The sequence below is a fragment of the Pelecanus crispus genome, chromosome 10 (genome assembly GCF_030463565.1).
Source record: "Pelecanus crispus isolate bPelCri1 chromosome 10, bPelCri1.pri, whole genome shotgun sequence".
Lineage (NCBI taxonomy): Eukaryota > Metazoa > Chordata > Aves > Pelecaniformes > Pelecanidae > Pelecanus > Pelecanus crispus.
In genome coordinates this window covers 31,734,788-31,747,874 of record NC_134652.1, presented here as the reverse complement: position 1 = coordinate 31,747,874, position 13,087 = coordinate 31,734,788, and the positions used below count along the sequence as shown (strand labels likewise).

General features: G+C 36.2%; 1 protein-coding gene across 4 annotated transcripts; it reads left to right on the top strand.

The window, feature by feature from the left end:
* Positions 1 to 1,888: 1,888 nt before the first annotated feature.
* On the top strand, positions 1,889 to 12,793 carry BMPR1A (bone morphogenetic protein receptor type 1A). 4 transcript variants are annotated; one of them, XM_009483445.2, is made up of 10 exons: positions 1,889 to 2,049; positions 3,954 to 4,056; positions 5,576 to 5,675; positions 6,820 to 6,919; positions 7,824 to 7,968; positions 8,743 to 8,935; positions 9,324 to 9,621; positions 10,409 to 10,584; positions 11,358 to 11,488; positions 12,575 to 12,793. In XM_009483445.2, the coding sequence occupies exons 1-10, from the start codon at positions 1,904 to 1,906 to the stop codon at positions 12,698 to 12,700; spliced, it is 1,518 nt and encodes a 505-aa protein (XP_009481720.2). In that variant the 5' UTR covers positions 1,889 to 1,903; the 3' UTR covers positions 12,701 to 12,793. The 4 variants fall into 4 exon arrangements, with proteins under 4 accessions (XP_009481720.2, XP_075574098.1, XP_075574097.1 ...); XM_075717982.1 differs by having other exon boundaries at positions 1,895 to 2,049; positions 5,576 to 5,666; positions 6,826 to 6,919; XM_075717981.1 differs by having other exon boundaries at positions 1,904 to 2,049; positions 5,576 to 5,669.
* Positions 12,794 to 13,087: the final 294 nt, after the last annotated feature.

Genomic DNA, 13,087 nt, shown 5'->3' with positions numbered 1-13,087 from the left:
CAGGCCAGTGATCTCCCCTGCTGACTCGTCCTTCGGCACATGGGGACAGCCTGCTCCTTCACCTTTAAGATTTCCTTCTTGAGGAATGTCCATATTTTCTTGGACTCCTTTGCCCTTCAGGACTGCCTCCCAAGGGACTCTCTCAGCCAGGTTCCTAAACAGGCCAAAGTCTGCCCTCTGGAAGTCCAAGGTTCTGCTGACCCCGCTCCTTACTTCTCCAAGAATCACAAACTCTATCATTTCCTGATCGCTATGTCCAAGACAGCCTCCAGCCGTCACATCACCCACAAGTCCTCTGTTCCCATGGCTAAGTAATTTGAGGGTTTAGGTAAATGGTTCTATACTTTCTTAGGATATACGCTTAATTATATCTGAAAAAGGCACACTGTCCTTACTTCCAGGGAAATGGCTGAATCGGGACAATGCACTGGGTGTGCTGCATTAATTAGACAAGGAAATCTGCAAGTCTGCTTTTTTCAGAACAATAAGATCAAATTTCACAAATGCTTAATCACACATTTGGATAAATGATATAGTGGATGTTACCATACAGTGATGCAGAGGGTAATATCTGCACAAGGTTTTAATTAAGTTTTTCTGCACATCTTTCAAGCAAGGTACAGTATGAGAGTAACGTTCTCATTACTCTACAGCTACTGTTCGGTGGGTTTGAAAGGAAGCTACAAGAATCTGTTAAGAAGAGACTGTGAGTTTCCTGGTCAAAATATTTTTTTTTTCTTTTTATTCTTAGATAAATTGAAATTTCTATTGTGACTAAAATTTTTTTGAGAGATATTGAGGTACCTCCACTTTTTTACTTGTAACTGAATTTGTAAAAGCTTCTATCAGTCCTAGCTGGGTGTTCTCTTATCTTGCACGCTGAACCTCCCACAGAGACTTGCTGTAAATTGTGCCAGTGCAGGTGATAGACTGTTCATAACTCTTCTAGCTTTATTTGGTTCACACCTTGAGGACTTAGAGCCAAGAACACTGTTAGGTGATGGACAGAGATTTTCTGTTGCTAAAATTATGTGTGATAAAGCTGGAGGATATGTTCTCATCTCATACAGTGGTCACAAAGCATATTCTAAATGAGGCAGATAATGTTCCTAAATTTTTTTTCTGGATGTTCTTCGCTAAGAAGAAAATAGATGGATTTTTTCTTCTGAATGCCTACGTTCACAAAAGCACTTTAATAATATGAACTAGAACAAATGACGCTCAGCTCTCCTCCTGTTGAGAAATTGAGGGCTGCTTGGAGTGTAATTTAGCCCTATTTTTGTTCTCTGAAAGCTCGTTTATGTGGATGTTCATGTCATTTACTGAAATTTAATTTGCAAACAAGATTTACTTTAGCTGTGTTTTGAAGTAATAATGCATACAGAGATCAAAAAACCCAAGAGATTTTGGAGTTATTACTGCTCTTCTGAGACTGTGAATCCATAAAAAATTACTTCAGAAAATTAGAAAATTGCATATTAAGTACATTCAGTCATGCATAAAGTTATACTGTTGTGGTTATCAAGCGGTCAGCATTTTGGTTTTCTAAACACATGAAGGAGAAAGCCTTTCTTCAGAAAATTCTTACCAGTTACCTCACTACTTTTCTGCCCCACCTCAAAAGGGAAAATATCCTCTTCCTGTTTATATTGATTATGGTTGGAAGATCTGCTGTTAAGATACCAAATATTTGAGCTAGGTATTTCTGGAATAAAATTATTAACTCAAATTTCTGCCATAGTCTTGGGAGAGGAGGTTCTTATGTCTTGTATAATTCAATTATTTGTTAATATAATTATTTTATTGTCATGTTTTGGCTGTAAAGCTCTTGAACAGTTATCAGAGAGATGCAAAAATATTTTCTTTGGTCTTTTTTAAATGTCCAGGTCAAAATCTAGACAGCATGCTTCATGGCACAGGAATGAAGACAAATCCTGACCAAAAGAAACAAGCAAATGGAGTAACACTCGCTCCAGAGGACACCTTACCTTTTCTTAAGTGCTACTGCTCAGGACATTGTCCAGATGATGCTATTAATAACACATGCATGTAAGTATTGCGTACAGGATAGAAGAGGCTCTTTGAAGAGGCTCGTGAGAGAGCAAACTATCTCTAGAGTGCTGGCTGAGGTTCTGTCAGGTGATTTGACCATAATTGATTAGAAACTCACTGGTTCTGTGGAGAGCTGAGCGCTAAAACCCACGGTCATCTGTATGTAAACAATACTGCTTTCACCATAGCTTAGAACCATTTGCAGCCTGTTGTTTTGCCCCCAGCAACTGCTTTGAAGGACTGAGGTTTTAAGTAACCTGTAGCATTTTATAACTGGGTGACTATTAAATGGCCCAAATCTAAACCTTCTGATATGACTCTCTGCTTGCTTAGTCTAGTATTTCTTCACCTAGTAGTCAAAAGGTAATGTTAGCAACATAGCCATTTACTGAGAATTCTTTAACAAGAATTAGTTGTAGAGTTCATTAGTTGTAGAGTATGAGGGAAAAGCAGGGGGAAAAAAGAAAAACCTCTGAAGATACAGTGACAGCAGGGTAGTTTTAGCTTTGATAGGCGTTAAGAATCCTAACAGACTCATGCACTGATTATGTGCTTGCTTAGATTGTTTTTTCATGTCATGAAACGTCCCCGTTTTTCCTTTTTTCCTTCATTTACCGTTCCATGTTTAAGACCTTTCTGTTTCTTCCTTAAGAATTAATGTAAAGATACATAATAGAAAACATATTACCTGCTACTGTAATTTGAGTCTTTGCTTTAACACATGATATTAAGCCTCTCTAAAGCTGTCAGCAGATAAGGGAGTTTTTGTGGAACCCAAGGAGGTGGAATAAACACTGCTATCTTTCTAAATGTGAATACAGGTAGTATTTTACAAACACAGTTTTGCACTTAGAAAATATTTAGTTATGATCCAGTATTTTGTCTTTAAATTCCTTTGATGCTTATTTTTTGCCTTTTATCGCCCTCTAGTGTATGCAGTCGGTATAGGCCGTATTAATTCTTTGCCTCTGAACTAATGGCTGTATAGATCATTATTCTGATAATAAAGTTGTTAGAGAGTTAATAACACTTATGCACTGTTCATATGCAGGGTATTTTTTGGCATTATGCTCCCCAAATCTGCATTTCTTTACATTCATTTAACTAAAAAAAATTTTGCAAACAAAAATATTTCTGGATTTGTTTTCCTTAGTGTCTGTGGTGAGGGAATGAATGAATTTTGATTTGCTTAATAAAAATCTTAATTTTACAGGTATTGGAAGCACAGAACTACCATTGCAAATTGCTTTGGGATTCCTTGCAAATATTGTTGACGTTTTCATGTGATACAGAAGTCAAAGCATTTGTATAAAGAGATAATGGGGAGTTGAAGTGCCTTTTTTTTTTTAAAGAATGTAAACTATTTGTTACTGTCAGCTTCAGAAAGTGGGTTTGGGGGTTTGTTTGTTTTGCCCTAAAGGCTGAATATTTGAGAGGGCTTTTGGGGGAAAAGCATAGCTGAGCTTTTGACCTTGAAATAGCCACCTTTCACATACTGGGACTTCTCTTGAGAGTTTATCATTGCAGTTTCAAGAACAGACACAAGTGAACTTTTTTTTAACCTATAAAATTGTAGTCAGTAAGCCTTTTTAGTCAGATCTCTGCTCTTCCGCCCCTTCAGTTGTTTCAGAATAACTGGGTGTGTGATTGGATACGAGCAGTCTTGAAGGGAGGTGAGGAAGTAGAAGACAGAATATTCAGGAGAAAACATCCCTACAGTGTTCTATCTGAAAATACTGTGGTGGTTTTTGTTCTCAAACTGTATGGTAATTGCTGTGTTAAAGAAGATTTTTTTTCCTAGATATTGCCCTTCTAGTATTCTTAATGGGTTCATGGTCAACTAATGCTGCATATTAAACAAGAAACATGCTGGTAAAGCATAATTGGTATGTTTATTCCAGAACTAATGGGCATTGCTTTGCTATCATTGAGGAAGATGAACATGGAGAACCCACGCTTGCTTCTGGCTGCATGAAGTATGAAGGTTCAGACTTCCAGTGCAAGGTAAAAAATGAGATACCATTAAAATGTAAGGTGTCCGTGGAGATTTTGTAGGGAAACTGCATAAGCAGTTTAAATCTCTGTAGTTTACAACTGCAATCATAGAATGTTACACGTTGCCATGTAGTACGGAGGAGAATGGGACTGAACAATTCATCGGTGAGTAGTGACAGAAAGGACACCTAATGGTGTTTGAGCAAAGATTGGAATAGAATCCTAGCTTGTTGGAGTTCTCTGCAAGTATCCGTAAGCCACTGACAAAATGAACAGAGGACATCAACCTTTTGTCAGCTGTTTCCTCAGTTGAAGAGACAACTTCATAGTCAGCCTAATTGATCTGAATAGTTTATGTTTTAATGCAGAATTTCTTGATTGTTTGAATTTGGAATTTCTTGTTTTCTTCAGTTCATTTGACAGAAGAGCATAACCATAAGGAGTTGTCTTCACAGATTACGCAAGAGCTCCCTTAAAGTTTTATGAACATGTACACACAGTTTATCAAATGTGTATGTTTTCCTGTCTGATATATAACTTTTTCCTTTCTAGAAGTTATGTGTCGTTAATTGCATGAACAGAACTTGCTTTTGATTCAAAGAGGTATAATTAAGCAGACTGCTGCCTTTAGAACTTTTGTATCTGTTACAAAAGTTGGAACTGAAAATGCAGTTAATAAAGCAGGATTTGTTTAGAAGACAGGGGTATATAACACTAGCTGGGCAAATAAATATTGCCTTGGAAGAAATGATTTTGCTTTTTCTTTTGTCACATTGCTTACATTAAACAAAGCTTCCAGAGGTAATCACCAGCTGGGTTGCTTCCCCTCTCCCTCCCCCAAATGCTATCACTATTTTGGATACTCAATTTTAAATCTCTAGGACTTGAGTTTCTACATAATGTAGCTGTCAGTAGCACTGCTTTTTGGAGGCACTGTTGACTTCAATTATAGCTGTGAGTGTTTAGGGTTACTGCAAATCAGACTTGAGGTGTCATGATGACCTCCTGAAATTGTTCTTGTATTTATATTAGTGTCTTAGCTTCAGATTAATTTTCATGCCCCTCCATCTTTTATATGGTGTTCTGAAGATGTTTTTGAAGCAAAGAGTGTTGCTATGATGAGTGCAAGAGAAAAACTTCTGAAGGGATTGGTTTTTTTGGTCTTCAGCAGTATTTATCTAACATTCAATTAACTGGTTTTGACTAAGCTTAAAATTTTTGCAATGTATGACATAGCAACTTAAGTAGGAACCATCTATTTCTGTGTACCAAGTAAAAAAGTTCCATGGAGAATAAAAAAATGTGGACATAGAACGCAGGCACCCAAAGACATTAGATGGTGCTTGTCTGCCACTGTGAAGTTGTCTCATACATTAAATGGTGAGGTTGAACTGTTTGGTTTTTTTTTTTTTTTTAAATAAAGTAGCTTAAACTTTTGTCTGTGCTGTGTTGTATTAGTAGCATCACCTGTCCCCGTCCTAGCTGGTCACTTCAAAATCTGAACATTTATTCAATTCTTCTTCAACAGGACTCGCCCAAAGCACAATTACGTCGAACAATTGAGTGCTGTCGGACTGATTTCTGCAATCAGGATTTACAACCAACATTACCACCACTTGATAGTACAGGTAAACAGCTCCTAGATGTTCACACTGCTACTAATAAATGCTACATGGATTCTGTCTTCTTGATCAACAGATAAAAATAAGGAGAAAATGTAATTACAGTATTGCACAGATCTGTTTTTTCCTTACTAAGTAATTTTGATATGAAGCTGTGTACTACACTTCATACTCTTATTTCCAGTTTTCCTTTTCTGCCACCCAAGTTAATCTTTTCCTCCATCAGTCACTCATGGTATTTTTATTCTCTTGCTCAGTTTGCTCATATCTTGATCTGCATGTGATATTTTGATCTGGTTTTATTCTGTTTCCACAGTCTGTTGCCTTTTCTTTCTAAAATGGTTTTCTTAATCTCTGCTGTGCTTTTGCCATGATTAATGTATCTTAAAAAAAGTATTCTGACATTGTTCACTATTATCTACTGTAAATTAATTCTCTTCTTTCTGTTGTTCCCAGTGAAAATAGTTTATATTTTCATGCACTTATTCATTGCTATACAAGTCGTACTGGTTTAACTGTTGCTTAATACCTTCTCAGAATCTTACTGCGGTAAATCCTTCATTTCTGTTTCTAAGAACAAACTAACGAGTCAACCAAAACCAACAACTCCAAACTCTCAAGTTAAATCCTTTTTTTCGTTGTCATCCAAATGAAATTCTCTGTGCTTTTCTGGTGTAAATACTTAATTTGATACTAAAACGCTATAAATTCTGTGTAATTTCATATGAACTGTTATGTTATATGCATCAGCTGTCTTGCTGCTTTCTGATGTTTTGCACGTGGCTCCACATACTGTCACAGAATCACAGACTGGTTGGGGGTTGGACAGGACCTCTGGAGATCGTCTGGTCCAACCCCCCTGCTCAAGCAGGACCACCTAGAGCCAGTTACACAGGACCCTGTCCAGACGGCTTTTGAATATCCCTAAGGAGGGAGACTCCACAGCCTCCTTGGGCAGCCTGTGCCAGTGCTTGATCACCCTCACAGTAAAGAAGTATTTCCTGATGCTCAGACAAAACCTCCTGTGTTTCAGTTTGTGCACATTCATATACACAGTATATGAAAATATCATGCCTAAATAAACTGTTTACAATAGATGTTTAATTTAATAGACTTTGGAAACTTTCCTTTTTTTTTTTTTTTAAATTAGATGGACTTTTTGATGGCAGCATTCGTTGGATGGCAGTGTTGATTTCTATGGCAGTCTGCATAATTGTCATGATCATCTTATTTAGCTGCTTTTGTTACAAGTAAGGAAAGCACTTTCTTGGCAAGGTTTTTAATTTCAAAATGAGTGTAAACAGAACAGTTATTTTGTAAATGTACTCAGTTAATCATATGTATTTCTGACAAAAATAGATTGGAAGGGAAACCATTGTAATTTAATTTCACATTTCTGTGTATACTAGTTTGCATTGCTAGGTAAAATGAAATGGTGACAGCATAGACTTTAAGTGAATTTGATCCTTTCCTCTGGCTACAAAGTGTTTACAGTTTTCTAAGCTACGTATAACTTTGATGCTATAGCATCCAGTAAACGGGAATATCTTAATTTTTGAATCTTCAGTCACTTTTGATAGTTAAATTCCATCTACTTCTGAGATTTACCTTTGTAAAGTGCTTTTGCCAATTTAAAGTGACAAGGATGTGTTTTACAACTTTTCCTTTTTCTGCTGTTTCAAAACTAAGTAACCGACCAGCTGAGCTATGGCAATTCGTGCAGGTGCAGTTTAAGAGACTGTGCCTGCTTCTGTCAGCTCCAGCCCTGTGCTGGAGACAAGCATTGTTTGAGCAGTTTCAGCAGAAACGTGCGTGTCAGCCTCATCTGCCATGGTTCAAGGTTCAGTCTGTTAGTTTAAACCCAAACCAGTGGTGTTATGCTAGTAACACTGTCTGTGAGCCGAGTATTAAAAATGCTGGGGTTCCACCTGACTCATAATAAACCGACGTGCCTCTACATGCCTTACAACAACTTCTTAATACTAAAAAACTATGTAAGTTACATTTCTGAAAGAAATGGTACAGTAAAATCTGATTTTTTTTTCTTTTAAGAAAATTTGTACATTTAAATAGCTTTTTTAAAAAAATAGCTCTATTTACTACATATTTTGAAGAGTGTTTTGGAGTTCAGCTTAACTTCTGTTACTTTTGCAGGCATTACTGTAAGTCGATGGCAAAGAGGCACTGTTATAATCGTGACCTGGAACAAGATGAAGCATTTATTCCAGTTGGGGAGTCATTAAAAGACCTTATTGACCAGTCACAGAGTTCTGGGAGTGGATCAGGACTGCCGTTGTTGGTAAATCATAAACTAAGATTTTTCTTCACTGAACTTCTCTCCATCAAATACAAAGTTTGGTTTGTACCTAATGTCTAGAACAAAGCAGTTAATCCATACCATATGTTAGTTATTTTATGTGCAATTACTGTGAAAGATACAGTACAAACTAAACATATATGAAAGCCCATCTTCATATAATTAATGAAAATGAAGTGAAAAATTAGAATATATGTTAGGAAATCTGTTGGCATCAGCAAAATTTAAAGAAAAATTAGACCCTACAGACATTAAGATAAAAATGCAATGAATGGATAATACAGGTATTGAATTGAGTGAACTGAAAGGTATTTTTTCTTAGTGTCCACTGTCCGATAAAATAGATTTTCTTTTTATTGGCTGATAGTTGTTCATAATTTTTGATTCACCATCCTATGTAATACTTGAATAAAAATTAGCCAGTGGGACAGATGACTGTAATTATTTATAAAATAGAGAAAAATAGAATGCAAGAGAATGCATCTGAATTAAATAAGAAATTGAGCTGATTTAATCTTTTGGGGTTTGTTATATAGTTCTTCCTCGGAGGCAGCAATAATCAGTTTGAAATGGGAATAGTGGAAAATAATATAGGACAAATTTTACAATAGGATCAAAATTCAAAGCAATCCAAGCTTGAGAAGCAGCTTGTCCAGGTTAATTTTGTCTTTTGGTTAATTGCTAGGTTTGCTTCCTCCACCTTCCCCTCTTTTTTTTTTTTTTTTTTTTTTTTAATTTTTTCTTTTTCTTCCCTAGGTTCAACGCACTATTGCCAAACAAATTCAGATGGTGAGGCAAGTTGGAAAAGGACGGTATGGTGAAGTGTGGATGGGCAAATGGAGGGGTGAAAAAGTTGCGGTGAAAGTGTTTTTCACCACAGAAGAAGCCAGTTGGTTCCGAGAAACAGAGATTTACCAGACTGTGTTAATGCGTCATGAAAACATCCTTGGTAAGGAAGGAGTACATTGTTTGGCTACTGGAGGGCTTGTGTGAAGGTGAAGGAGGAGGAGTTCTTAGTGGGTAGCTTGAGGGCTATGTGGCGGCTTCGATGGAATAACCAGATGGGTATCCCTTAATGTATGCTAATAAAATGTTATTCAAATGGTAGAATCTTGCTGCTGTTGGTTGGAAATGTGTCTGCAATCTCTTTGCTGGAAGACTGGAATGGTAACCTCATGTATAGTTGAAGCCTCAGCTTTTACATTTTAGTTTTCATAAGGGGAACAGGTATCTTTTGATACAGTCCAGGACAGTGTAGCTTTAGGAATTCTTACTAAATCAGTTGCGTAAAAAGTTTATGTGCAAATAAATTGTAACTTTGTTTATATATTTCATAGGTTTCATAGCTGCAGATATTAAAGGCACTGGCTCCTGGACACAGCTTTACTTGATTACAGATTATCATGAAAATGGATCATTGTATGATTTTCTGAAATGCACTACACTAGACAACAGGGCTCTCCTCAAACTGGCGTATTCTGCTGCATGTGGTCTGTGCCATCTACACACAGAAATTTATGGGACACAAGGCAAGCCTGCTATTGCACACAGGGACCTGAAGAGTAAAAACATCTTGATAAAGAAAAATGGCACCTGCTGCATTGCTGACTTGGGTCTTGCAGTCAAGTTTAACAGGTAGATGAACAAATCCTCTGTAATGGAAAAACTTTTATATAATTTTTTTTTTATTTTTAATGTGCCAGATGTCCTATTTATAAGGAAGTTGGAGTCAGTTGGTTGCATGCTTTCATTTTTTTTTTTTGTTTTGAGAGTAAAATGCTGTTCTTCCTTTGAATGCTAGTAAGCATCAAGATGAAAATAGGTTGCTAAGAGAACAATGAAAAGACTTTTCTTGTGGAAAGTAAAAGTTTTGTAGAGGAAAGGAAGAGGAAACTAATTCATTCATTATTCAAAACTGGCCTTTCATAGTAATTGCTTTCATTTAGTTATAAATTATCTCATAAAAAATTTGAACAGTGTGAAGGGATTTGAAACTTAATTGGAAAAGTAATACTGTAATAGTATTATGGAATACTTTTTTTTCAAGTTCAATGGAGCCAGAGAATTGTCTTTTGCTACAATAGAGCCTGAAAGGAAGCGTAAGCCTTTGCAAATAATTTTCTGAGTTGTGACCAAATATACTCATCTTTATAGTGGTTTTTAATTCAGGTTTTTCACATGTGTTTTCAGTGTCTTGCAGAAGAAGCAATAAACTGTCAACTTCCATACTCACTATCGTTCTTCTAGATAAACTTTTTCAGGGAGGTACAATGTACTGTAAGTGTAGTATTGAGAAGGATATAAAAGAATGAAATTAATTCGTAAATGGGAGCTTTGCAGTGTAGTGATTGCATCATACAGGATTTCATACCATGTCTTGTAATAGTCCACAATTCACTAACTTTCTAATATTTTCATATAGTGACACAAATGAAGTTGATGTTCCCTTGAATACTAGAGTGGGAACAAAACGTTACATGGCTCCAGAGGTCTTAGATGAAAGCCTGAATAAAAACCATTTCCAACCATACATCATGGCTGACATCTACAGTTTTGGGCTGATCATTTGGGAAATGGCTCGGCGCTGTGTCACAGGAGGTAAACTTTTAAATATTGTATACAAAATCTACCAGGCCCTTGTCTCACTTTAACAATACTTCTCCAGGAAATAATATAACAAGCCTGCTATATCAACAGACTTGCATTCTTTAAAAGCAGTAGTAACAGTCTGTCCAGAGTACAGCTTGAAACTCACTGAACTAAACCTTTTTGATTGTTACAATTAAGCATCTCAGACCTTTTTCCTTGCTCAAAAAGCAGAGTACCTGGTCTGGGAGAAATAGTGGGATTCAGATGTATTTCACCCCTGTGCTGTTAATAAAAATTCTAAAATGCAATTGATAAGATATTACTCTCTTGTTATACTTGACTGCACTTCTGGTGTCATTCAGTTTTCTCCTTACACATATTTTTGAGACTCATCCTTCCTTTTCTTTCACTCTTCTTTTGTGACCATATAGATCTTTACTTGTATTCTGTTGTTCTTCCATCTTGCGCTTTCTCCCTGTTTCTTTGTGGCATGTGGTGGATTAGATGATATCAAATTCTACATTGGATATCAAAGTCAAAGGGATTGCAAGGAATTATTGTAGCTATTAAACTTAATATTCATAATATTGGAGCTTTTCTGATAAATGTCTTGATTGTTATAGTGAAATTTTTGGATTTTCATCACAGTATAACTGTGTGGTGGGTTTGCCTTGGCACAAAATTGAGTTAACTTTTGCCTCTGGCTAAGGAAATCTTAGAGTAGATAGATATATAGACTTTTTTTTTTTTCATAGTTCTTGATCTTTCACAATTCTCTCCAGGTATTGTTGAAGAGTATCAGTTGCCATATTACGACATGGTGCCAAATGATCCATCCTATGAGGACATGAGAGAAGTGGTGTGTGTCAAACGCCTACGCCCAGTAGTATCGAATAGATGGAATAGTGATGAAGTGAGTATGCTGAAAGGAAAAATTAGTTCAGTTTGTTCATTAATATGGAAGGGCATTTTAGTTTTAATAAATACTAAAACGTTGTAAAATAGGGACTACATTCAGACATTCTGATATTTTGAAAACCTCACAGCAACAATAGGAGAAAGATATGTTTGAAATCAACTCAAACCACCATATTTTTTATGTATCTTTTCAGTGATCTAAGGGGAAGATACCCTTAAGCAGCATCGAAGTGTATGAATACTGCTCTAACTGAGATCTTTTTAGATAGGGGAATATTTTTCAGAGTTTTGATTGGAGCTAAAACTTAAATGAGTTTTTAATTGGTTTTCTTACTCTTAGTGTACATAGCTTATTGGTTTATTGCATAAGGTATTTCATGGAATATGAAGTGAATCTTTGTTTGTAGATTTCCTCTTTTTTTTTTCTTTTTTACTGGTACATTCCAGGGCAAGCCATGATGTAACTAAAATATTAAATTTAAATGTGTTTTTAAAGGGCCACAGCTTGAACACAGTAAATAACATGTAACTGTTTCACATAGCAAACTAGATATGCCATATACTTTCTTCCCCAAATCCTTCCTTTCTTTTGGGAATCCCCATTTTTTGCATATCATTTTTTGACTGCTGGAAGAACTCTTGTCACATCTTCATTTTCAGTGAAAAAGTTCTCTACAGTTTTTCCTGCCATATATATGGAAATTTTTCTGCTTATTGCTACCAGTTCTGTACTGCTGTTCTTGAGTCGTAATGATACGATCTGGTAATGCATCTTTGTGAAACTAAAGAAACACTTCAGTTAGTTCCAACTACTGTAATACTAGGCAGTGAAGGGGAGGAAGAAGAAGGATTGGGACATGGGTTTTGGGTTGTTTTTTTGGTGGGGTTGGTTTTGGTTTTTTTTTTTTTTTTCAGTTGATCTGTTTATAATAGTTCTCTATCGGCAATTTTGCAGAAAATGTAGAAGTTGCACATTTGGACTTAAGAGTTCCATAATTTGGGCTTGACAGCAAAACAAGATTATATACCTCTCAGGTCTGTCAGTTGTTACAATACTGTTCCTTTGGTTTTTATTTTACAGTGTTTAAGAGCAATATTGAAATTAATGTCTGAATGCTGGGCTCATAATCCTGCCTCAAGGCTCACTGCCTTGAGGATCAAGAAGACACTTGCCAAGATGGTGGAATCACAAGATGTAAAGATTTGACATAGTAAATTGACATTGGAGAGCAAAGCTGGACTCCTAGATCTTTTCACTCAAACATGGGTGAGACCTATGTGGAAAGAGGAAATAACTGAGATTCAGTATATTTTCTCAGCACACTTCTACAGGCTGCTAATCAAATCTTTCAGTACTTCATAGACTGTGATACTGAGAGCCTCTATACACTACGTGCTACGTATATGGACAGCCTTGATAAAATACACGTTTTGTTTCTGTTTGAGCTGCATTGAGACTTCAGTCATACTTAGTGAGTCTCCAGTAAAACTCTGGGTACTGAATTGAATGTTCAGATTACAGTGCTTTCTGTGAAAGCCTAACAAGCTATATGGATTCAACAGAGATGGAGAATATAAGCTTTTTTTTGCCTTC

Excerpts from the sequence above, each read along its gene's own strand:
- BMPR1A (XM_009483445.2), top strand. The coding sequence starts at position 1,904 with ATGCTTCATGGCACAGGAATGAAGACAAATCCTGACCAAAAGAAACAA. Across the intron at positions 4,057-5,575 it reads GTTCAGACTTCCAGTGCAAG|GACTCGCCCAAAGCACAATT; the intron begins GTAAAAAATGAG and ends CTTCTTCAACAG. Across the intron at positions 7,969-8,742 it reads GATCAGGACTGCCGTTGTTG|GTTCAACGCACTATTGCCAA; the intron begins GTAAATCATAAA and ends TTTCTTCCCTAG.